The sequence below is a fragment of the Protopterus annectens genome, chromosome 1.part0 (assembly GCF_019279795.1).
Source record: "Protopterus annectens isolate FY-2018-M chromosome 1.part0, PAN1.0, whole genome shotgun sequence".
Classification (NCBI taxonomy): Eukaryota; Metazoa; Chordata; order Ceratodontiformes; family Protopteridae; genus Protopterus; species Protopterus annectens.
This window is the reverse complement of record NC_056725.1, coordinates 551,068,103-551,095,129: the sequence shown is the minus strand read 5'-3', so window position 1 is coordinate 551,095,129 and position 27,027 is coordinate 551,068,103. Positions and strand designations below refer to the sequence as shown.

At 45.3% G+C, this 27,027-nt stretch overlaps 1 protein-coding gene across 1 annotated transcript in view; it reads right to left on the bottom strand.

Annotated features, from left to right (window-relative positions):
• Positions 1 to 27,027, bottom strand: part of SMYD2 (SET and MYND domain containing 2) — a 762,982-nt gene that overhangs the window by 252,617 nt on the left and 483,338 nt on the right. The window contains exon 8 of the mRNA XM_044061287.1: positions 16,433 to 16,543. Within this exon, the coding sequence (XP_043917222.1) occupies positions 16,433 to 16,543 (111 nt within the window). The remainder of the gene's footprint in view (positions 1 to 16,432; positions 16,544 to 27,027) is intronic.

Here is a 27,027-nt window from a genome sequence, read left to right as displayed (position 1 = left end):
GTTTGTACCCTTGGTAAGGGAAGGGAGGTTGTCACTGATACTGTATTGAACAAGGCCCCTATGAACTCTAATGTCTGAGATGCTTCTAGCGGAGATTTATTGTGATTGATGGCAATTCCTAGAAGAGAGCAAAGCTGGGGTACATAGTCTCATGCTTTTATCAGCAGATGACTGGTAGGAGCAGTTATGAGCCAGTCATCCAAGTATGGAAACATCCAGAATCCCTGCAGTCTCAAGTGAGCTGCTACTACTGCCATGTATTTGGAGAACACCCTAGAGACTGCGGTGAGGCCAAATGACGGGGCTCTGAATTAATAATGACTGGCACCCAGCCAGAAGCATAGGTATCTCCTGGATCATCTGTTCATTTTTATGTGATAGTACACATCCTCTGAAGATCTATTGTGCACATCCTGTCGTCCTTGTACAGGAAGGGCAAAATGGACTGAACTGTGACCATGAAGAACTTCCTATACTGCACTAATTTGTTCAGACTGCTGAGATTTGTCTCCAGTACCCTGCTTTCTTTGGCACTAAAGAATCTTGAGTAAGTTCAGGACTCTTTCTGATCTGGCGGGGGGGGGGCTCTTGGGTGACGCTTTACTCTAGCAGTTTTTTTTTTATTTCTACAGCTGCTGCTTTTCTCCGACTTGGTGGAACATCTAGAAATTCGTTTACTCCTGAAGGGGGTGTAGGGAAAAGGTATTACATGACCTCTGGAAATAATCATCTGCACCCATGTATCTTTTGCAATGTGTGGCCAGGCTCTCTGGTGCAGGGACAGATGACTCCTGACTGCCTCCAGAGGTGGACAATCGGGCCTCTTTTCACAGAAGGTATTCCGTTTCCCTGGTTCTACTGGCCTCCTATGCCATGTGGGTGGCATCTTCCATTACAGTTCCCCCTTCTGTCCCTAGGAACTATCTCCATGTGGATCATGGAAAGGACCCTGGGACTTTCTGAACCACATTTTCTGAACTCCCCGTTGATTCCGAGAGAAGGTTCTTGAAGGAGTTGAAAAAATAAGCCCACTGCAGACAGGGTCTTATCATCTTTCTCACACCTGGAGCATGTATCTTTCACTTTAGGACCAAACAAACAACTTCCGTCAAAGGGAGGATTGACAAAAGAGGACTTGAATGACTCTGCAAAATCACACAGGCACATCCAGGCATGTCTCCTAATGGAAATACCCAAACCCACCACCCTTGAGGTCCCTTCAGCTGCATGTGAAATGAGCCTCGTGGACGAATTCGAGATGGACTGTAGGGTAGCCAACTGTGAGGCAGTAGAGCTCTGTGCCTCAGAAGTAGTGGTCCCAGAGAGGGATTTGGAAAGTTCTTTAATCAAGTCCCTCTGATGTCTGGTGAAGTGTGCCAAATAATTCAGCAACCAGAGTGCAAAATTCGTTGAAGCATGTACACGTTTCTCAAATCTGTCCAACACCCTGGACTCCCTGTTATGGGGATGGAGAGATGAACTCTGTTCCATGAGTTTCTTCTTTGTGGCCACCTCTATTGCCATGGTATCTACTGGTACCCATTTGCTCCAAAATTCTCTTCCTTTCGGTTGTGCCAAGATTCTGTCTGATCCCTTGAGGATCGGCTCAAGAGTGTTGGGTTCCTTCCACTCCCACCTAGAGATCAAATCAATGAACTCATCGGTGGCCAGAGTCATCCAGGAGATAGATGGGTCAGACCCAAAGACTTCCAGGAATACAGATTCCTCTTGGGAAGGGTTATTGGTAGTCCAACTACTCCTTTGCCTGAGGATCACCAGGATGTCTCCAAAGGAGACGTCATCAAGTGGTGATCTTGGGGACCCACCTCCCTCATCAAAAACGGTATCTTCTGTGACAGACTCTTGAGGACAGTCTAAGTGCCTCCTCTTGCACCCTCTCTTCCTAAGGAATTCTTCAGTGGGATGTTCCAAAGAATCAAAAGATATTACTCTGCTGGGTAGCCTGAAAACTCTGGTATGGCTATCCCTGTGGAGTACAGTGTTGAGGCCCAAGGCACAAAGACGTATGGGATCCAGAAGCAAGGTCTGAGGGGAATGGAACTGTCCATCCTCCAGAAGCAGAGAACACTCTCTCCACCACCTCAAAGGCAGAATGCTTTGGCGGAAGGAGGCTGACTGAGCCAAGAAGGCATGCTTCTGAATCGTCGGGTCCCCCTGACCCAAAGGCAGTCCACCAGAGGCAAATGTTGGAGCTGAACTGTCCATTGCAGAGGCTCCAAGGGGCAGAGGTGGCTATGACAACTCTACAGTAGACTAACCCTTTAGATCTAATGACACTATGGCTCTGAGAGTTATCTGGCTCCAACACACTCAGAACCAGTGCACTCAGACAGTGTATCAGCGCCGAAGATGCAACAATCTTCAGATCCAATGCAGATGGGTCCTGGAAGGCTCCAAAGCCAAGGGTTTTGATTGCAAAAGGAGCCAAGATTAGTGGAGCAACACTGGTAAAGGTTTCTGGACCCCAAGGGGTAAGAGATGGGAGAACTCCCCATCTAAATCTGTGCCAAGAGAAACTTCTCATTCTTCCAGGAGCCTGACAGAAGCAGATGTGGCTAGAATGATGAAGTGGAGACCACTGAAGGGGACCTACAATGCCGGCATCTCTAAAAACAGAGAGCAGTGGGTAGGAACAGGGTCCATAGAGGATGCATACCGGGTCCGAGGGAGTGGATTCAAAGCGGAGTGTGTTGGATCTGATATGGATTTCTTGTCAGAAGATGGATCCAGGGAATTAGCCTTCTGATCCATGGAACTTGGATTCGATCACTTGGACACTTTAGGAGAAAGTTTAAAAGTCAGGTCCAAGCTAGAAGTGGATGAATCAGAATATTCCAATAAATGTTTTCTGGATACCTCATCAGATTTTTGGGAGGTTTGTGCTCCAGATAAAGTCTCCAAAAAAGGAGAAGGTAATAAACCTTTTAAGATTAGCTTATTTTTTGATCCACTAAGGTCTGTGGATTAAAGGCCTTACAAATGTTGCATGATTCTTTTAAATGAGCTGGGCCTAAGCAATACATACACATGGTTCATGTGCATCAGATAACGGTATTTTATGCCCGCAATCCTTACATTTTTTAAAACCTAAAGGTTTTTCAGCCATGTTTAAGCAGTGAAAAGAACTAGCAACAGCAATAATAATAATAATAATACAACAGAAACTTTTTCTTAAGTAAGAAATAAAGAAAGGAAGAAAGTAAAAGAAAGAGAATTACCAACAAGGGTAATCAAAAATAACACAAGGGTATAGGACAGAAAAATCTACCAACTATGGTAAATGAGGAAGACACCAATAAGTGTATAAAGGATAAGGGAGGAAAATACAACATAACTGGAAAAGGATAAAAAGCTACATCACTCACAATATTACACTAAAGCCATTAGCAACCACGTTCCTATGCGAAGGCGGCAAACGAGATCTGAGGTATGGTAAGGGACTAGAGCTTTATGGGTAAGGGAGGCCATGAGCTGTAAAAACAGGCAGAGTTGGATCAGAGGGTTGACTCTGAACCCAGCTGTTGAGGAATGAAAGAAAATTGACATCAGATTGGTTCATTATTTTCAGATTCGATCCAGGAACCAAACCATTTCCTACTTGCTGCGGTAAACCTTTCAGAACAAAGGTTTATCTGAAGCTGTTATGATGTGAACCACATCTGTGGAGAACGAAACATCATTTGCCATCACTGGAATTGGAGAAACCAAGCAGTTAGGCTCAGATTGGGAATGTCTGGGTGACAATCCCCGGAAGAGTGTGTGACTAGATCCAGAAGCAGACTGAGGAGCCAAGGGGTCTCCTTCAAGTGAGACTTCAAAACAGGAAACCAAATTTGTCTGGGGCAAAATGGGGCTATGTGGATGACTGTCACCTTGCACCGTAAGGCCTTCTGTAACAATCTGTTCATCAGGGGAATAGGAAGGTAGGCATAGAATACCCTGGAGGTGGAAGGGGCAATGTGATGAGACAGTGTCCCTGGATGGCTGCCCCAAAGGATGAACTATGGCAAAATAGCTGCTGCATTTCATGTTTTGTGGAGTTGCAAACAGGTTGCAGCAAGGAGTGACCCCACAGATTAAATATTTCCTTGGCGATCTTTGGATTGCGGGATCACTCATAAGGCAAAAGGAGATTCTTGTCAAGTATGTCCATCAATTCACTGTGCTGCCTCGGAATGTGTGTTGTGTCAGAAAATGGTGATGGGCCACTGTCCAGTGCCTCATCCCCATGGCCTTGCAACATAATGGTAAGATCTGGTTCCACCTTGTTTATATACCAAACTACTGTCATGTTGTCTGAATGGATTTCACTCCTGGAGGGAGGTAGTCCAGCAACTACTGCAAAAGGAGAACCGCCTCATCTCCTGGACATTTACCTACGTGAAAACAAGCCTCTGTTTCTGTCCAAAGACACTTGACCATGCCCCCTTTGTAATACCTCCCATCCAATAGGAGCATACATCAGGGGTCACCAGTATTATTGGGGATGGAACCTAAAAAAGCCCGTCTGCTGTCACTAGTACAGACTGCAACCACCACTGCAGACATTTCCTGCATGACTGAGTCATAATTATGGGTGTTGAAAGAGGGTGGAGTTCCTGACACCGCTATGTCTGTAAGAGCCACAGAAAGATCCTCATGTGATATTGAGTAAATTCTACTATTAACATTGAGGAAGTCATGAGACCAAATGCTCTTAGAATCAAACATGCTAAAGGCCATTTGGCATGTAGAAGATTCTTTGTTGTGCACCTTAAGGACAGGATTTTGTCTGGTGGAAAAGATATGAAGGAAACTGTTGTGTCAAAATGACATCCCAAGAATACTAAGCACAGAGTAGGATTCAGGTTGGACTTTCCCAGATTGATGAAAATGTCTAGGGAGACATAGCTGGCCTGTAAAAGAAACTCCACCGAGGGGCAGCCAGGAGTCAGTCTTCTAAGTAAGGGGATATTTTGTATCCCCTGAAGACATAGATGAGCTGCTATAACCACCTGGAAAACACCCTGGGGGCTAAGGCGAGACCAAATGCAAGGCTTTGAATTGATAATGGCTCCTAATTGGAAGTGCAGAACTCTTCTGGACTCCTTCATAATCATTATGTGAAGGTTAGCGTCCTGGAGATCAAGCACATTCATTCATTTTTAAGTAAACAAGGAAAAACTGACTGCACTAAAACCATCCACAAGTGAATCTTTTCTACATATCTGTTCAGGAGGCTGAAGTCCATTATAGGTCTGAGGTCTTTCGATTTCTAGGGAACCAAAAAGAAAAAGAAGTTATGTACTCACCATAACGTTCCATCTGAGTAGTCATACTTCATTTTTCTGCAACCTGTGGGTATTCGGATCCATATCGGATCTGAGCCTGCAACTTTACAAGCATCTGCTCCGAACCCCAAGCTCCTCCCCCTTACCCATAACCCACCACCATCTCCTGCCTTCCCTCAAATTGAGTTTGCCGCAACTCAAACCAATCAGCAACTCAACTTAGAACAAACCACACATGAATATCACATGAGAAGGTTTGGGGGAAGGAGGGTGGGAAGGTTGCAGAAAAATGAAGTATAACTACTCAGATGGAACTATATGGTGAGTACATAACGTCTTTATCTGAAGTAGTCAACTTCATTTTATCTGCAACCTGTAGGACAGAGTCCCCAGCCACTCAAACTCCTGGGAGGACCTCATGGAAGGATATTCCTGAGCATCGCAGAGCCAAAGGATGCTCTCAAATCCAACTTATAATGAGAAATGAAGGTATGTGACTTTGCCTAGGTTGCTGCCGCACAAATGTCATCCAATGAGACCCTACACCAAAAAGCAGCAGATGTCGCCATATATCTGGCAGAATGAGCTTTAACAGGACCAGGTGGAGACGAACCTTTGTCTTTGTAAATTTGCAAAATACATAGTGTAATCCAACTAGCTAAGGAAGCCTTGGAGATGGCTTTACCCAAAAAGGGCTTAGAAAAAGACACGCAACTGATCAGACTTACGGAAGGGCTTTGCTCTGTGTAAATAAAAATGAAGTTGCCTGTGAACATCTAGCAAATGCAGTTTATATTCACCCTTGTTCTGCAAATTTGGGAAGAAAATAGGCAGGTTAATTGATTGATTAATGTTTGATTCGGAAGCCACTTTTGGTAAGAAAGAAGGGTTTGTACGGAGAGAAACCCTGTCCTTATGGAAAATCAAGTAAGGGGGCATGGCAGACAGGGCCTGAAGCTCAGAAACCCTCCTAGCCGACGTAATGGCCACTAGGAAGAAGGCTGTCTTCCAGGCTAAGAACTTCAAATCTTCTGATGCTGCAGGTTCAAAGGGGGGGTAACTAAGGCCTGCAGAACCAAGGTAAGGTCCCAAGGAGGAACAGGGTTCTTAATTGGAGGACGCAAAAGAAAAGTGCCTTTAAGAAAGCCTTACACAGTCTAGAAGGGACCAGGGCATTCCTGTTTTCGCCAACATGGAAATTCGAAATAGCTGCCAGTTGCACTTTCACAATGGAAGAACTACCCCTTGCTGAAAAATGCTGGCTAAGAAATCCAACACTGCAGAGACAGGGGCTGTAAAAGGATCCAGGTTTTTCTAAGAAGCCCAAATAGAGAATCGTTTCCATTTACTGCGGCAAATCCTCCTAGTGGAAGACTTAGGAGCTGCCACTAGAATAGTTTTCAATGAAGAAAGACCGGGAGTCCTGGCAATCAAGGGAACTGGAGCAACCAAGCTGTCAGCTTGAGGCTGTCCAGGTTGGGTGGAGAGGTGACTGAGGGATGAGACATGAGATCCGGGCAGGGATCTAGAATCCAAGGAGGAGCTAGAACATGGGACCAGAAGAAGGGGAACCAGACTTGACGAGGCCAGAACGGGGCAATGAGGATCACCTTGCACACCAGCTGGCAAGCTTTCTGAAGAAAGTTCGGAATGAGTGGTAACGGGGGATAAGCGTACAGTAACCCAGGAGGCTAAGCATGGACTAGAGCATCTCTGGGGAGGGGGGGATCCCCTGGTGAGGGAATCAGAGTGAAGAACTTGTTACACTTCGCGGTGGAAGGAGATGCAAAGAGATCTCAGCAAGGCTGACCCCACGCAAGGAAGATCTCCTCCGCTATCGATTATTTCAGAGACCACTCGTATGGCATTAGAATAGCCCAACTCAAATCTGTCCGCTAAAATGCTGGAGTGTCCCGGGATGTGCGTTGTAATCAGAAACAGACTGGTGGAGATCGCCCACTCCCACACTCTCATGGCCTTGCGACACAGAGTAAGATCTGGTTCCTCTCTGTTTGTTGATGTACCAGACAACCGACATGTTGTCTGACTGAATTGCAAAAGTCCCAAGAGGTAGAGCAGTGTGGAAGGCTTGCAACGCTAAAAGCACTGCTCTCATCTCCAGAACACTGATGTGCAATCTGGTCTCAATCAGGGACCACGTGCCTTGGACCATCCTCCCCAGCCAATGTCCCCCCCCACCCGTGCTGGGAGGCGTCTGCGGTCACTGTGGCTTGGGCTGTGGGTGGAATAAATGGGCATCCCGCTGCGATCTCTGGGGATTGGACCCACCAGAGGAGTGATGCTCTGCAGGCTTTGCTGATTTGAACTGGATATTCCATGAGGAGATCTAGCCAAGACCACTGTATGGCTAGAGTCCATTGTTGAACACGCGTGTGAAGAAGCGCACGGGTGGGGGAGAGAAATTGCTGCAGCCATACAGCCCAAGGCCCTGAGAACGTCGGCTGCCTTCAGTAACCTGGGGCCAAGAATTATTAATACATGAGCCCTTAGACCCTGGACCCTGTCTGGAGTTAGAAAGACTTTCAGTTGAAGGGTGCCCAGCCATGCCCCAATAAAGTTCAAGATCTGTACTGGGTCCAAGAGGACATTGACCGTAATCCCTAGCAGGTCTGCAAGATGAAGGAAAGAGTCTCTGGCTTGGCAAAGAAGACACTTGGTGGAAGCAGCGAGAAGCCAATCATCTAGGTAAGGGAATACCTGAATCCCCTGAAGCCTGAGGTAAGCCGCTACGACTGCCATTACCTTGGTAAACACGTTGGGGGCTGTGGTGAGACAGAAGGGTAGGGCTCTGAACTGGAAGTGACTGGCTCCCAGACGGAAGCAAAGGAATCTCCTGCAGCTTCTGTGAATCTTGATGTGGTAGTAAGCATCCTGGAGGTCTATCGAGCACATCCAGTCACATTCTCAAAGATAAAGGTAGAATGGACTACAGGGTAGCCATCCGGAATTTCTGTTTGCCGACAGCGAGGTTTAAGGATGACAGGTCCAAAATGGGTCTGAGGTCCCCCGTCTTTTTTGGCACTAAAAGGAACCTGTAGTAAACGCCGGACTGATCGGGGGGACCGGTTTGATGGCTTGTTTTTGAAGTAGCTTGGAAATCTCTAGCACTGCCATCTCCCTTTGAGCGGGTGGGACATCCGGGAGGTGCTTTGGTTGGATTGGAGGGGCAACAAAAGTACAGTTGTGTACACTTACCATAAATGTAGATGTTCGAGTGTCTTCACTGTTGCAGTCATGACTGTAGGGTTCTCCCCCGCCGGCAGGCAGTCCTCGGTTGGCCAGAATCCCAAAGTCTGGGTCCGGTGTCGGCTGTTCAGCCATGCTCCCTGACGTCATAGCGCCAGGAGTACAAAGCTGACAACCGACGCCATGTTCTCCAGTTTTTCTTGCCCCAGATGTCAGAAGTTCCAAAATGCAAAGTTGCAAATACACCTCAGAAGAAGGGTGAAAAAAGGAACCACACAAAAGAAAAAATAAGAGGGGACAGGAGGGAGGGAAACCCAGACTGCAACAGTGAAGACACTCGAACATCTACATTTATGGTAAGTGTACACAACTGTACTATGTTCATCGTGTTTCACTGTTGCAGTCATGACTGTAGAATCCCAAAGCAGAGTGAAAGGGAGGTGGTCATAAAGTAGAGGGGGCGGCTATAAGACTATAACAAGGCTATAACACTGCAGAAGCAAAGCCTGCCCTAGACTTAGAATAGAGAGGTAGATTGTAGTGCTTGGAAAACGTATGCACTGAACTCCAAGTTGCAGCTTCCAAAATGTCTTTGGTAGGAACTCCCCTGAGGAAGGCAGCAGAAGTAGCAGCAGCTCTGGTAGAGTGAGTCCTTATACTCCCTGGGATTTGCTTTCCATGGTGTGAATAACAAAATCTGATTTCATGAGCAATCCATTTAGAAATGGTCTGTTTTGAAATGGCTTTACCTTGGGAACTTGAAGCATAAGAAAAACAATTGCTCTGATTTCCTGATGTCCTTGGTTCTGTCCAGGTAAAAACGTGAGGAGTGGGGAAAAAAGTTGACAAGTGAATAGTTTAATTTAAAGCCACTTTGGAAACCACCTTAGGCATGAAAGTAGGATTAGTCCTTAAAGACACCCTGTCTTGATGGAAAATAATATAAGGTTCCACAGCCATAAGAGCTTGCAACTCTGAAACTCTCCTGGCAGAGGTCAGAGCTAACAGGATGGCTGTCTTCCAAGATAAAAACTTGATGTCAGATGTGGCAGCAGGCTCAAAAGGAGGTAAGGTGAGTTTTTCCAAAACATAGGTGAGATCCCAAGCAGGAATGGGAGGAGATCTAGGGGGCCTTAAGTTCTTAGCTCCTCTGAGAAACTGTTTCATGAGCTGGTGGGAAAAGATTGGAGGGTCTGTATTATAATGAGCAGAAATAGCAGAGGCATGAATCTTTATGGAAGAGAAAGAGAGGCCCTTATGTAAGAGGTCTGTCAGGTAAAGTAAAATATGAGGAATGTTAGGAATAAGCGGATCAGAATCCTGAGCCTGCATCCAGGAACAAAATCTTTTCCATTTTCCTGCATAAGATTTCCTAGTGCTAGGACGTCTGGCTTCTAAAATGACATCCAAAACCTGCTTGGGTAAGAGAGAATGATTCAAAGACCCTGGATTAACCAGGCCGCCAGGCTGAGAGTTTTGACATGGGAGTGTAGAACCTGACCCCGGTGTTGGGACAGAAGGTTCGGAGTCTGTGGTAAAACCCAAGGGGGCTCCAGACAAAGGTTTTTCAGAGTTGGGTACCAAAACTGTCGAGGCCAATTTGGGGCCAGCAAGATCATCATCTTGGGCTTGTCCTGTTTGATCTTTAATAATACTCGTGGAAGAAGAGGAAGAGGCGGAAAGGCATACCCTGAGAGGTTTCTCCAACTGAAGGATAGTGCATCCACTTTCCAAGCTTGTTCGTGGAAAGTCCTGGTGCAAAAAATCTGTAGTTGATGATTGAGGTGGGATGCAAAGAGGTCTATGTGAGGACATCCCCAGACTGCAGTAATCATCTTGAATATTTCGGTGTCCAGCATCCATTCGTGTGGGTCCGAAAGGTTTCTGCTCAGACTGTCTGCTAGGAAGTTTTGCTTCCCTGGTAGAAACTGTGCTTGAAGGTCCAGATTGCAAGCTAGAGCTGTGTTCCAGAGATCCATGGCTAGTCTGCAAAGGGGATAGGAATGAGATCCCCCTTGCTTGTTTATGTACCACATAACTGTGGTGTTGTCTGTCCGTATCAGTAGTTGTCCTGGTTGTAGAAGATTCCTGAAGGCCAATAGAGCTTTCTGTATGGCTAACATTTCTTTTAAATTGATATGCAGGTGCTTCTGATCCTTTTTCCAAAGGCCCTGCAGACAGTTGCCCTGAAAATGGGCTCCCCATGCATAATCTGAAGCGTCCGTGGTCAGTATCTGAATGGCAGGAGGCAGACAGGGTTTTCCTTTGTTCAGAGTACATGCCTTGGACCACCAAAGTAATTCCTTTTGAAGACAAGGCAGGACGGAGATCAGTATGTCTAAACTGTGGCAATGCTGAGACCATACACTTTTTAGGTACCACTGTATTTTCCTCATGTGTAGTCTTGCATATGGTACGAGAAGGATGCAGGAGGCCATGTAACCCAAAGCCTGCAGGAATATCCTTGCAGATAGCAGAGTTAAAGTTGCCAAGGTTTTGAAAGTTGAGGCCAGCTGTGATTGTTTTTCATATGTCAGAAATGCCATCTGGGTTGTTGTATTTAGAGAAGCGTCCAGAAATATTATCTGTTGTGAGGGTGTCAAATTTGACTTTTTTATGTTTACAGTGAATCCCAGGAACTTGAGGAGGTTCTGAACAAATTCTAGATGCTGGAGTAAGACATCCTTGCTGTCTGCCTGAATTAGGGTAAATTTGAATTCCCTTGAGTCTGCAGTAAGCTATTACTGGAGCCAGGCATTTGGTGAAGACCATGGGCGCAGTAGACAATCCAAAGGGCAGTGCAGAGAATTGAAAGTGCCTCGCTCCGGCCTTGAACCTGAGGTATTTTCTGCGTTCCTGCCTGATGGGAATGTGTAAATATGCCTCCTTTAAATCCAAAGTTACCATCCAAGCATCTTTGGACAGCATTGGAAGTAGCTGCTGGAGAGTAAGCCTCTTGAATTTTGGAATTTCTAGAAAGGTGTTCAAGACTGACAGATCCAGAATGGGTCTCCATGAGTTTTGCTTCCTGGGGACTAGAAAGAGCCTTGAGTAAAAACCTTGTCCCATCTCTGAAAGTGGAACCAGTTCTATGGCTTTCATAGCTAAAAGAGCTTCCACCTGGTTTAAGGCCTCTGTCCATTGATGTTTTGGAAGGTCTGGCCATCCGCTTGGCCATGGCAGGGTATGAAAATGGAATTTGTAACCTCTTAGAACCACATCCAGAACCCACTTGTCTTGGGTTATAGGAGTCCAATTTTGATATAAAAGAGAGAGTTTTCCTCTGAGAGGGGCTTCCAGGCAAGAAGTTCCTGCAGCCCAACAGAGGGAGTCATTGAGTTTGTTTCCTATGAGTTTGTGACCTGTCCTCTCCTCCCCTAGGGGTAGAAGCAGTCCACTGTCTTGGTCTATAAGAACCTTGTGTTTGAGGCCTTCCTCTGCAGCGTCTATATCTACCTCTCTGAGGCCTGTCTGAAGTGGGAAAAGACCAATTTTTAGAAGGCTAATTTCTGCTAAATCTTGGTGGCTGTACTTGTAAGAAATCTTTAACTGTTTGCATGGATTTCGCCTTATCCTCCATCTTTTTAATCACTTCTTCAGCTTTTGATCCAAACAAAACATTATGCTGAACAGGAGCATCCAATAATTTAGCTTTCACTTGTTCTGGTAAATTTTGTTCCTTTAGCCATGCATGCCTTCTAATGACTGTGCCGGAGGCAGCAGCCCTACAAGAAGCCTCTAAGGCATCAAATCCACAGTGTAAACCATGCTTTCCAACTTGCTCAGTGGCATGCAATAAGTCATGCAATTCCTTATCATCTGCACAGGCAGCAATGGAAGTAAGCTTTTGTTTTAAAACAGACAAAAGAAATTGCTGGTATTTCAGCATATGAAACTGACAGTTTAAATCCCTGATGGACAAAGTAGCAGAAGTGTACACTTTTTTTACCCCATCTTTCTAAAGATCTAGAGTCCTTTTCAGTGGGAATGGGATTTTTGGCAGAAGCGGCCTTAACTCCCTTGGGGCCCTGAGAAATGGTTTCAGGGTCAGCAGAAGGGTTCTTGTATAAAAACTGGTGGGAATCAGGAACCCTGTAATATCTATCCGGCTTGACAGGAGCAGGAGGAAAAGAATCAGGGGTTAAATTAGCCTCCGAAAAAGCATCATCCACATTATCCAAAACAGGAGGAATAGCCAGGGGTCTATGTTGGGGGAGAAGAAGAAAATCCCTTAATCTTTTCTTAGATTCTGAATACTCCTGTCCTTCCCAGTGGAAATGTTCCCTCATTTCATGCAAAGTTTCCCCAAAAGAGAAATCCTCAGGGGGAGAAGCTGAGGGAATAGATTCCTCAGCATCAGAATCCTCATAAGGAGGGAAAGAATATTCCTGGTCAGAAGAGGAAACTGAAGAAACAGAAGCCTGCTCAGAGGAATCATAATAAACATCTTGCCTTGGCCTTTTATTAGGAGGGGGATGTGAACCCCTAATCATAGTAAGTAAATCCTCCGCCATCTTGAGTAACTGTTTCTGTGACTTGGGAGCCGGTTCAGAAGAGGCTTGTGTTGCAGTCTTTGATTTAGGAGTCTTTGCCTTTGTCTTTGGCTTTGCCTTTATTATAAGCTGAGTAGGCCTGAAAACCCCTTCGGAAGCCGGTACCTGCACAGCGGCTCCGGACCCATCCAAAGGAGCATTGTCTGAAGGTCCTGCAATAGAGATATTTAAAGGCCTTGTTGGCTCCTCATGAGAGTCCGTTACGGCCATCGGTTCTGAAATGGCCGACGACAGTGGCTGCAAAAGCGCCTCACTGACGACGGCCGAACCTAAAGCTGGCTCCGCTTGTGCGCTATCATCAGATTTGGACCTCGGAGGCCTGTCTTTATCCTTGCGACGTTTGTGAACTCCGGTAGCCGGAACTGTATCCGACGACATTTTGTAGTTAAAGCGCCTACCGAAGTAATGAAAAGCAAAATCGTACCTTCGTTTAATTGTACGTTGATTGAATCTAGCACAAAACCGACAACTAGCTACGTCGTGGTCAGGGCCTAAGCAAGGAATACAGTAAGAATGAAAATCCTTATGAGGTATTTGCTTCCCACATGAAATGCAATTATTAACTTTTTCTGACATCGGACTGGAGCAAGAAAAAAGTTTCCCCAACGGGGTACTTAACTTTGAGTGGAGAAGAAAGTCTTCGGACTGAAGTTTATCAGAAAAAATCATCAGGAGTCAGCCGACCGGCACTTGCGAACTGCTATCACCGCACGGCAAGAAAGACTGGAGAACATGGCGTCGGTTGTCAGCTTTGTACTCCTGGCGCTATGACGTCAGGGAGCATGGCTGAACAGCCGACGCCGGACCCAGACTTTGGGATTCTGGCCAACCAAGGACTGCCTGCCGGCAGGGGAGAACCCTACAGTCATGACTGCAACAGTGAAACACGATGAACATCTGGATGGTGTAACCTCTGGATATTATTTGAAGCACCCAACGATCTGTGGTTATGGACTCCCACGCCATTGGGTGCAATGATAATTTTCCCCCGACTGCCTCCAGAGTAGGACAGTCGGGCAACCCCTCAGGGATGCTGTATGGGCCCGTCCGAAAAGGGCTCCCTAGACCCAAAGTTCCTCAGACCCCCTCTGCCTCTGGGACCGCGTGTATCATGTCCCCCCTCTGCCTCTAGTGGACGAGTTGTTCTGAGAGTTCCAGGAAAACTGATTTCTGGAACCACATTTTCTTTTGCCCTTTCTGATTCCTGGAAAAGGAATCTTTGAGGACTGGAGAAGCGGATTCAGACGGCAGACAAAGTCTTCCCATCTTTTTCACTCTGGACAAGGGTGTCATGTACGGTCTTCCCAACAAGAGAAGAACCATCAAAGGGAGCATTCGTAAAAGACGCCTTGAAGGGGTCCGCAAACTGATACAGTCTGAGCCAAGTGTGTCACCTCATAGCTACGCCAGTCCCAGCCACCCTAGCTGCTCCTTCTGTAGCATGGAAAAGGAGGCGCATGGATGTGTTTGATACAGATTTCAGAGTCAACATTTTTGCAGAGAACAGACCCTTGCCCTCCTGCGACAAAGACTCTGGGGTCGACTCAGCTAATTCCATGACTAGGTCTCGCTACAGTCTTATAATGTATGCCAAGTAGTTCAGCATTCGGATGGAAAATGTCGCTGAAGAATATACTCGCTTCCCAAATCGATCCACCATCCTAGACTCCTTGTCCGGAGGGTGGACAGAGGGACTTTCTTGAGCCAGTTCCCTCTTGGTGGCGGCTGCAACCACCACAGCGTCCACAGGGGATCCCTTATACCATGCCTGTCTGTCTGAGGGTGGAGAAAGAATCTTGTCCGGGAGTTTAGGTATTGGCTTTATGGTGTCAGGCTCCTTCCATGGCCACATGGTGATAAGATCCACTAAGGGATCTGCCGGCGGGGACACCCAGGACGTAGATGGGCCCGTGCCAAAAGCCTCCAGGAACACTGACTCATCCATAGAAAGTTTTGGGGCTGACCAACCTCCCCTCTGCCTTTTTTAAGCTACAGAACACTTAACACATTAAGTACAAAATACTACTCAACTAAAGTGTTACTAAATGCTAACTACAAACTACTACCACTAACCGAAGAGTGCACTAATGACTAAATACTTATATATATGTACAGACAGACAGACAGACAGACACACACACACACACACACACACACACACACACACACACACACACACACACACACACACACACACATACACACACTAATCAAACAACACTCAGAACCCTTAAAAGGAGAAGGGAAGGAAGGTGAAAACATCAATGAGAAGGCAGAGGTTAAAGTGACAGGAACATTTTTAAGAAATTCTACAAACTCAGAGTAACACTAAAGAAAGGAGAAAAGAAAACAATAGTTTTAAGCAGAACCAACCAATAAAAATGAAAGTTTTGAGGTGGAAGACTTACCTTCCCAGATCTTGCTGCCACACAGAAAGGTATCAAATGAGACCCGAGTTAGTTAGGGGACAATGACATCATGGGAAGGAAAGAATGTTAAATAGCATGAGGCTGGAGCACTAAATTTGACAGACTGGACCTGTGCAGTGGCTAGAGGACCCATGTGTCGAATTGGATGGACCGAATGAATAGGATCAACTATGCTACTTACAGTTACTGTATTTTTTCTTCTTTTTAAAAACACATTTAAATTCAATACTAGTGCTTAACCCACTACCTCTGATGGCATTCAAAAATTACATCAATATCTGTGGCTTTTAATCAGTCTGATGAAGTCTCCTGCTCTTTTTAGTAGCATATAAGAGAGACAGAAGCACTTACAAATAAACTCATATTATTTAGTTATTAGCTTCTCTTGTTTCATCTGCTTTATTTTTGTTTCTTCACAAAAAGGGTAGCCTTTTTCCATTTATTTTCTTGGTGGTATATTACAAATGCTTTAAAAACTGTATTCTGCACCTGTTTAGAATTTTTTTAGTTTGTGTTTTACATATGGTACAACCTTCTGTGACATATACAGTCAGATGATTAAAAGGGGTTAGACATGAAGAGAGTCATTACAGACAAATTAATAAAATAGTTGCATGTGGGAGATAAAACAAGCACATGTACAACTGTAGGATAATGCATAATAGTAACCTGCTGACTGTGCTAAAAACCTGACTTTAGTATTGTGGCTGGCAAGCTATAAAATCAGGACAGCACATACTCCGCTGAGAGATCAGTCACTTCTACCTCTATGTCAGCAAGAATTATACATGATCCATGTTACTTGAAGTTTTGGAACGTGGCCCCTAGTTAGAGTCTACACCACACTAGAGAAGTGCCACTTTCACGTCTGCACATATAATCAAGCAGGTTGCATCTGATCTTACCTTTTTACGCACAGTTAAAACATTATGCCTTCATTTACTCTACTCACCTTCGTCCTCAAGGTACATTCTTTGCAGTCACAAGTAAAGAAGTATGAATCTCGTAACCTATCGATTCTGTCTTCTGAAGGATATAGCAGATCAATGTAGCTGGTAAAAATCTAAAGAAAAGAACACATACAAAATAGTTATTAAAAAAAACTCCACCTTTTTGAAAGCTTCTGTAAGTACCTTTTACAATTTCATCCTAAATACAAACCGGGGATGCATACAGAAAAAGTATGTGCAAATGTTCAATTTTAAAAGCAAAAGAACGTATGATGGATAAAATGCCAGTATCCCTGCAAGTACAGTGACATGAGGTGAGGGCAAGACTGAGGTTTAAGATGCCACACCACCACCCATAAAAATGATGGAAATATGAATAGACTGAAGACTGTTTGGAACCTGCCTGTGGATGTCTAGCACAGAATTTCCAAAGTAGGTCCCCACTCCTGCCTTCAGCAGAATAAATGGGGTTCTCCTGTATCCCCATGTGACCGCCATCTAGTACAGGTTCTATGACAAGAGTAGCTAAATGGGAGGACAGAAGACAGATTCATATGGACATCTTGGTGAAAAATAAGCTAAATGGCTGCACCCTTAGAAATCGCTGCATGTATGCCATGTCCGAGTTTCACTCATAGATCTCAGAGATGGGCTGGGGAAGCTGGATGCAAAAAGGGGGGGGGGTCAAGAATTATTTACTTTTAATGGCAGCAATGAATGAAGCAGTGTATGTATGCATAAAAAATATGCATTTTAGCATTCATGACAGCTTAAAAAATGTAAGTCATTAAATCATGAGACCAAACAGAACCAGCAAGTTAGAGAGACGACAGAGACTGTTGGGTTATGGATGCAGCAATGTTTGACAAGGAAGTGGGTAGAAAAAGGGTTACAATTTCTCTTGGCCAGATGGCTTGCGTGATTGGTCATCCTTGCAGCTGAATGGAGAGACAAGTGGCCCAGACTGTCCCACAGGGAAGTAGCCAGGTAAGCCTAGAGGGAAGTTGGGACCATTTGCCAGAAAAGGGACCAAAACAGCAATGGTTTTGTGTACCTGTCCTACGTCTGGGTCAGTGTTCACTGATGTGGCCACCTCTGCTGCAGTCAGATCCTGTTACAGTAGTCAAAGGGTTGCTGTTGTGGGTTTTGAAGCAATCTCTTTTGGATTCATGCTGCAGGTAATCTGAGGAGTCTCGAACCAAGTGTTTATAGCAACAGCATCTTTCCTTCTTGCTAACACCCACCTCTGCATTGTGGTTTTCACTACAATTCACAATAAACCTCTAGACTCATTTTTTGGCGTGTAGACAGCAGCAATCTCCTGGTGGCTGCTGCAACAATCATGATGTCCACCAGAAGGCCCTTGGCCCAGTGACAGCCATCCTTAGGGGGATAAAGCATCTTATCTGGCTTTCTGAGGACAGTCAAAGTCTGGTTCCTGCCATGCCATGCTCTCCTGATGTCCATGTCACCAGAAGGTGCTATCCAAAAGGAAAAAGGTGCAGCCTCTTCCTGCCTCAAAATAACACCTCTTCATCCTGACAGAGAAGGTCAGTGGGCCAAAACCTCATCTCAGGAAACCTTCTTGATCATTCAAGTTAGTGTCTGATATCTACGTGGAAGAGTCTTCTGCACATTATTTTATCCAAAGGGCTTATCCGAGTTCCCCTGAGTGTTCTCTTTAAGCCTGGAGAGGCTGTTTGAAGCTTTCCATCTTGCGTTGTCCACTGGAAGACTGATGAGATGACTACAGGACTGATTATTGGGTGCCAGGAACTGGATATGATTCAGACAGAGTTTCTTTAGGCCTTCTACAGGAGGAGGTAATCATCATCCACAATATAACATTGCAGGCCAACCTCAAGTCTGTCAAGATCAGAGACTTGAAATTCAGTGCACTGTCCATCCCCACTGATGTGGACATAAATAGCACTTGGAAGGGTGGACTGACACCAAAGACTGATGAATCCAAAATAAAGACCATAGCCACCCTGTTGAACCCTGAAGACTTGGATACAGAAACTGGTGCCAAACAAATCAGTACAGAAGATGGTAACAAAGGACCAATGTTAAGTTGTCAGCTCTGTGACTCAGTGCAGAAGATCTTGGCATACAGTGAGTCAGATGAATACTGGTTGGTGCAGAGGTGGGAAAACTTGTGGGCACCAAGCAGAAAGGGCCCTAGCTAAGCTCTTGGCTCAAAAACCACCCACACTAAAACAGGGACCAGCAAAGGAGTTGTATAGGGGATTCTGTGTCAACCCGATCTACCTTTCAATCTGAGTCTACATCTGAAGCACTCCTGAAAGACATGGTAAACCAAAAGAAGATGTAGATGGAAGTCTGGACTGCTTTTCTCAGAGGAGTGTTTGCCAAAGCTTTCTTTGTTGACTTGTCTTGAACTACTATCATCTTCAAATGAGCTGAAAGGGTAGCTGAACAGAGAGGTCACTTCAGCTAATGGATGCATAGGTTCTTACCTGAAGTGCTTCATTGTCGATGAAAGGCCCAAATCTTAAAATTTCATCTTCTTGGATTCTTTTTCTTTTTTTTCTGCCCGTATCTTTGAGTTTTTTCCTGACTTGTCCCCATTGACATACTTGAGGTTCAGGGGATGATAACCCTTGAGAATCAGTTTGTTTTTATAGCCAGAGGTTGTACATATAGTGCAGTGCCACTAATAAATGTCCCAGCTCCAGGCACATCAGAGATTAAGGGTGTCCTGGGGTGGGATTTTGTAGTCATAATTCTTAAAGCCTCTTTTCATTGGAGCAATTTGCAAACAAATGGAACAGTAAAATGGCAAAACAGTTCTCTCACACAAATATTTTTAAAGTACTCAAATTACACAAAAATACACAAAAAATCTCAGATATTGGACAGCAATACTTAAAGATGAGGAAGGAAGGAAGGCTGACTAGAAGACATTGGGTCTCCTCATCTAATGCCGATAAAGGAGCTGAGAAACTTTTTTACAGAGGTGATAAAAGGCTGATAAAGTTATGAGTGACCAAGTAAAGGTGAAGAAAGGAAGGATCACAACTGCAATGAGATTAAAAAAAAGGAGCGCTTAGTTTGATAAGGCACAGAACTATTTTATCACTTGGGTGGCAAACAAAAAACTGAGCACAGAGCAAGTGCAGGGAATTATGGGATTTTTTTGAAGGAGCTCAAGATAAGGAGCACCAGCAGAATAGCCAGACTGGGATCAAACAGCATCTCATTTCTTTGTAAGTCGCAATGGATAGCTGGATGGATCTAAGCATAATGCAATATATACACATCTGCACTTTCGGTTATTCTGTTACTGGTTAGGTATGTTGTGCCATATCAACTATTTTACTAAACGTAAGGTTACAGAATAATGTCACTTAAATGCATAACTTAACTACAGTACTTTCCTTAAAACAGCTAAAAATGGGTAAATTCCGACAAGCCATTGTTCTTCCATCCAGCACCATTATCTCTTCTATAACTTTAGTATGAAAATGGCTGTATCAAAAAGTGAGCAAAACATACAAGTCTGTATTGATTTGTTACTTTCATTTACAGGTATTACAATGCTTTCACCATAATCTACAGAGCTGCTGCGAACTATGTCAAGTACATTTCACCATAATCTACAGAGCTGCTGCTAACTATGTCAAGTACATCTCATACTCTGTAAAGTACAGTTATGTAGGTTGTACTTGCCCATAACAGAAAATATTTCGAATTCATCACTGTCTGCAGAAGCCTTTAGGTTATACAGCTTGTTTCCTGTCTAGGAAACAACTGTCCAACTTCACAAAGCTCAGCAGACCCCCCCCCAACCAATCTTCACTCTGTTGATCCCAAGGAGGGAATAAGCAGTCAGAGTGATGATTTCTTCAGGACTTCCTTGCCCACACAAGAAGAGAAGACCCTAACAATTCTGAGTGAAACATACAATAGTAACAAAAGATATAAAGTAGAAACAAACACAACCCTACTTTGTACCAAAACCACAACTATACACAAGAGTAGGTGGATGGAGGGTGGGGTTGCAGCTACCGTAGCAGTGAGGCAATCTAACATCTATTATGGGTTAGTGCACCTTACACAACAATACTATGTTCATCATTCTCCACTATTGCAGTAGCCTTTAGACTATAAGGGTTGATTACCAAAGCTTAGCCAACTTAGAAGAAAGAAAGGATATAAATGCAGGAGCCACTGGAGAATGGTCCTAGCAAAGCCAGCAGTGGATCTACAAGAGAAATCCAGTTAGTAATGCCATGTAAAGGTACACACAGAGAACCAAGTAGCTTTCTCTAGAATACTTCAAATGCACCCCTTTCTAATATGTCATCGAAGAAAGGGCCCACTTGCAACGAGCTTTGATACTGCCTGGAATTGGTTTACTATGGTGGGCATAAGAAAAGGCGATGGCAGAGGGCAAGCATCTGGGAATGGTCTGTTTTGACATGGGCTATCCTTTCTTTGACCTAACATGGGAAATAAACAGTTGATCAGCTTTACTACAGGATTTGGTTCTGTCATGATATTATCTGAGCTACCTATGCACGTCCAAAGTATGTATAATCTTTTCTCCCTGGTCCTGAGGGTCTGAATAGATGGAGTGATTCAAAATAAACTCTAAAAACACCTCGGGCATAAAAAAGAAGTTATGTACTCACCATAACGTGCCATCTGAGTAGGTAAACGTCATTTGTCAGCAACCTGTAGGTTACTGATCCGATACGGATCTGAGCTGGCAGCATACCAAGCAAAAAGATCCAAGCTCCAAGCTCCTCCCCTACCCATACTGCACTGCAACTTCCTTCCAATCCTCAGATCGAGTTTGCCACTCCATACATGACACCAACAAACTAACCTGAGACCCCTAAACAAACCTCTAACTCGTGAACTCTGCACATCGAGTTCAGCAAAAAACGCCAAGGTAAGGGGGAAGGAGGGGGGGACGGTTGCTGAAAAATGAAGTTTACCTACTCAGATGGAACGTTATGGTGAGTACATAACTTCTTTATCTGAAGTAGTTAAATTCATTTGATCAGCAACCTGTGGGACAGAGTCCCCAGCCACCTGAAATCTTGGGAGGTCCTTAAGGAAGGATATTCCGAAGCACTGCAGAGCCAAAAGAAGCCCTTCCTCTAGACACCAAATCCAGTTTATAATGATTAATAAAGGTATGAGAAGATGCCTAGTTAGCCGCTGAGCAAATGTCATCCAGGGAAACTCTAGACCAGAATGCTGCAGATGTCGCCATAGAATGTGTAGAATGAGCATTAACTCCTACTGGTTCTGGTAAACCAAGCTCTCTGTATGCTTGTAGGATACAAAGGGAAATACACCTAGCCAGAGTCACCTTTGAAACTGGTTTCCCTAAAAAGGGTTTAGCAAAGGAAACAAAAAGTTGATCAGATTTGCGAAAGGCCGCCATCCTGTGCAAATAAAAACGTAACTGCCTGTGAACATCCAGCAAATGAAGTTTGTATTCCCCTTTGTTCTGAAAATTAGGGAAAAAGACAGGCAAATTAATAGATTGATTAATATTTGTCTCAGAGGCAACTTTAGGAAGAAAGGATGGATTAGTCCTGAGAGACACCCTGTCCTTATGAAACACAAGTATGGGGGTTTCATACAAAGAGCTTGCAGCTCTGACACTCTCCTTGCTGAAGTTATAGCTACCAGAAAGGCAGTCTTCCATGACAAAAATTTTAATTCAACTGATGCTGAGGGCTCGAAAGGAGGCGCAACTAAGGCCTGAAGAACCGCAGTCAGATTCCACGGTGGTGACGGATTCTTAATAGGGGGTCACAAAAGAAAAGTGCCTTTCAAAAAGGTCGTACAAATTCTGGCAGCAGCGAGGGAGCCTAAATTGTCTCCTACATGGGAAATGAGAAATAGCCGCCAGCTGTACCTTCACTGTGGAGGAGATGGCTCCTTGCTGGAAGATATGAGACAAAGTCTAATACTGCTGGGATCGGAGCGGTAAAAGGATCTAGATTTCTCTGTGAAATCCAAATGGAGAAGTGTTTCCATTTGCTAGAATAAATTTTCCTGGTAGAGGATTTATGTGCCGCAAATAAGACAGATTTAACAGAAGAGATACCGGGAGTCCTAGCAATTAATGGAACTGGAGCAGCCAAGCTGTGAGCTGCAGTCTGTCCAGATTCGGAGGAAGCATTCCTGAGGGATGACTAATTAGATCCGGAATGGGATCCAAGATCCAAGGGGGAGCTATGAGATGAGACCATAGACAGGGGAACCAGACTTGATGAAGCCAGAATGGAGCTATGAGGATCAATCTGCTCCCCAACCGGCAAGCTTTCTGTACAAACTTTATCATGAGTGGGAGCGGGGGATATGCATAAAGAAGACCGGGTGGCCAAGCATGAACAAGAGTGCCTCTGGGGCTCCCCCCCCCCCCAGGGGGATTACAGTGAAAACCTCGCTGCACTTCCCGTTGGAAGGCAATGCGAAGAGATCGCAGCAAGGCTGACCCCACTTGAGGAAGATCTGTTCCGCTACACAAGGGTTCAGAGACCACTCGTAAGGAGAAAGGATAATTCTGCTCAATTTGTCCGCCAAGATGTTGGACTGACCCGGAATGTTCGTTGCTATCAGAAATCGGTTGGTGGAGATCGCCCATTCCCAAACTCTCATGGCTTCTCGACAAAGGGGATAAGACTTGGTTCCTCCCTGTTTGTTGATATACCAGACCATTCACATATTGTCTGACTGGATCGCAATAGTTCCCAGAGGTAGATAAGCATGAAGGGCCTGCAACACTAAAAGGACTGCTCTCATCTCTAGGACATTTCTATGCAGAACGGTCTCGTTTTGAGTCCACGTGCCTTGAACAGACCTGCCCAAACAATTACCCCCCACTCCCACCCTATGCGGGAGGCATCCGTGGTCACCGTGGCTTGGGGTTGGTGTGCAAGAAAGGGACGTCCCTCCTGCAAATTCCGAGATTGGAGCCACCACTTGAGAGCATTTCTGCACACTCTGCTCAGAGGGATCGGAAAACCTAGAGGCTGATGAAGAATTGACCACTGAACTGTAAAATTCTCATATGCAGATGAGCACAAGGGATCAGGTTGATAGCTGCTGCCATGGACCCTAAGGCTCTCAGGACCAATTCTGCAGGGGATGCAGGGGACTGCAGGAGCACTAACACATGAAGTGTCAGGCTGTGTAGTCTGTCTCGGGGTTAAGAATGCCCTGAACTGGCAAGAATCTATTCTCACCCCTATGAAGTCTAACACTTGAACAGGTTGAAGGGAAGACTTCCTTAGGTTTATGGTAATCCTTAGCCGAGTTGATATCCGGAGAAAGAAATCTCTGGCTAGCAAGAGTAGATGCCTGGTGGGGTGGTGAGAAGCCAGTCATCCAGGTACAGAAAGACCCAAATGCCCTGAAGTCTCAGGTGGGCCGCTACAACTGCCATGACCTTGGTGAACAACCTGGCGGCTGTGGTGAGACTGAAGGGTAGCACCCTGAATTGATAATGACTGGCTCCTAGCCGAAAGCGGAGGAACCTCCTGGATCACCTGTCCCTCAGAATATGGTAGTACACATCCTTGAGGTCTATCGAGCACAACCAGTCTTCCTCCTGCAGGAAGGGCAGGATGGATTGAAGCGTGACCATCCAGAACGTTTCCCCTGGCAACGAACAGGTTCATTGTACACAAGTCAAGAATCGGACTTAGGTCCCCCATCTTTTTTGGCACCAAAAAGAACCTGGAATAGATGCCTGATCCGGACTGGTCTGGGGGTACCTGCTGGATGGCTCTTTTTTCTAGTAGTTTTTGTATTTCCAAGGCCGCGGCCTCCCTCTGAGTGGGTGGGACATCCGGGAGGCGCCTTGTGTAAGGGGTTTATTTACGAAGGGAATAGAACAGCCTATGGATATTATTCGCAGCACCCAGCGATCTGAAGTGATGGACTCCCCACACTGGGAAGCAATACCCCATCTGCATTTGGGTTTGTAGAAACCTGCACATCATCCGATCCATGTCTGCTTCAGAGATGCTTCTGGTTGATCTGGAGGATGCCAGCTGGGAGAGCCGACGCGAAGACAGGTGGTCTAGCCTTCCTCCTCTGGCTCCGGAGAAAAACGTGGTGAACGGAGCTGAGGAAAGGATGGTCTGGGAACTTTTACTGGAGACAAGATAACTTTAGCAGGAGGGGCCGTTGGATCTAACTCGGCCTGTTGCTTGCGGCCCCTCTCTCTATCTTTATCCTTATCCGCATGTCTCTCTGTATCCCTGTGCTTTTCTTTAATTTTCTTAGCCATTTTTGCTCCCTGTGGTAATTTTCTTAGCCACTTTTGCTCCCTGTGGTAAGGAGGGAGGGAGTCCCAGACAGGGGAGAAGGGCCAGAAGGCTGAACAGCCACAGCCGTGGCTGGTAAGGAAACTGAAGAGGAAGAAGAAGCAGAAGTCGATTCTGCGGGTAGAAGACACGCCAGAATCAACTTATTCCTGCAATCCCACAGGGCTCGGGGGTTGAAGGCCACACAAATCTTGCAGCCAGAAGACAAATGCGCCACCTCCAAGCAAACTACACACAGAGTGTGACCATCGGCTGGAGACAGCTTGTGGCCACACTCTGTGCACTTAGAGAAAGTCACTTTCTGACATTCTAAAGAAAACACACACACGACAGGCGGGAAAGGGATGCCTACGCTAAATGAAAGTTTTCAACTTTCAAAACACGAAAAACCCAATAAATATCTTGGCCAATTAACAATTTACCTCAAAGCATTTAAAAGGGCACACACAAACCAAGCTTTAGAGGAAAACCCTAACACTTGCCCGGAGCTGAAGAATCCCGTTCTGGTGAAGCCGCGGCAAATGAGATCTGAGGATTGGAAGCAGGTTGCAGTCCAATATGGGTAGGGGGTAGGGGGGGAGCTTGGAGCTCGGATCTTTTTGCTTGGTATGTTGCCGGCTCGGATCCGTAACCCACAGGTTGCTTATCAAATGAAGTTAACTACTTCAGATTGAGGGATTTGTTCATGACACCCTATCCCTTGTGGAAGACCAGATAGGGTTCACCCACAATCAGAGCTTGCAACTCAGATACTCCTCTTTCAAATATCAATGCAATGAACAAAACGTTTTCCATGTAATGAACCTTAAGTATGCTTGATGTGTTGGTTAAAATGGAGATAAAGTTAACTTTTTCAGCACAAAGTTGAGTTACCAAGAAAGAGCAACCTATTTGCAAGGAGGTCTCAGCTGTAACACCCCTTTCAGAAACTGTTTTGCAAAAAATATTGAAGAAAGAGGAGAATCTAGCCTGCAAGATGTACCTTGACAGAAAAGTACGAAAGAAGAGGCGCAAGTAATTCACACTGATATTTGAACACTAATGGTATATAATCCCTGATTGAGCCTTTATTATAGGCACAAACTAGAAAATATTTTTAACTTGCCAAGATAAGATTTTCTAGTAGAAGGTTTTCTTGGCTCCTTTAGTAACTGCTGCAACTCCACTGAAAAGAGGAGTCTTAAAGGAATTAGAGCTGAATCTTCAAGGCAGTTAGTTGAATATATCTGAGACTGGGGTGCATCAAACACTCCATCTTGTGTGAGAAGGTACAGGTTGTGAAGTAGTTTGTGGTAACTGTCCTTAACCAATTCTATACAAAGGAGAACAAATGTTGCCTGGGTCAACAGGGAGTCACCACAATGACTTCTGGGGTATCCTTTTGAATCTTCAGAATTACACTGGATATCCATGGAAAGGGTAGAAATGCATAAAGGAGAGTTTCCTTCCACGGGAATGAAATTTTTTTACAGGCCTGCTTGCAAGCAGCTCTGAAGCAGAATTGTCTCAGTTGTCTGTTTTGAAATAAGGGAAACAAATCTAGTTGTGTTCAAATCCTAGAAGACCCCCTTGTTCAATTTCAATTTGTGAAGGTCTGTCTTTCTACTGCTCAGTTTGTCTGTCACTATGTTTTGCTCTGACGGAATGTAGGAAGCTTGAGTTGAATCCTCAGGGCGGAGCACGTGGTCCTCACCCGTTTACCTCTGAACAGTTTCACACCCTCTTGAACTCTCTCTTCAAGTTCTTTTCAACTTTCCCTTATGGTACTTGTCCACTACTGGTCTCATGCCATTGTTTAGCCTTAGACCACCCACTTTGTTCTGCATTCACAAACAACCAGACTCTGGGAAGACCTGATCCCAATGTGCCAGGGGCCCCCACTGGTCTTACTCCGTCCGCGGGCTGAGCCTTGATCACAAGGACTTGGGATCCCTGGACATCGCCAAGGAGATGGACTTCCATACACCACATTTCTCTGTGACCGTTGCCCGGGTGGGGATTCGGCGCTGAACCCCGCCCTCTTTCACTCGCCATTACTGAGGGAATCCTGGTTAGTTTCTTTTCCTCCACATAGTAATATGCTTAAATTCAGCGGGTCACCACATCTATCTGAGGTCACGTTTCAAGCATGGTTGCGGGTGGGTGCCACTGGAATGGACAGAAGTGCCACCCTTCCCCCGGCCCTCACACCCGCCCCCACTACCACATGACTCCGGGCAGCAGAGAGCCAATGCAGGCCCGGTGAATGGGGACAGGAGTTGAGTGGCAGTACAACT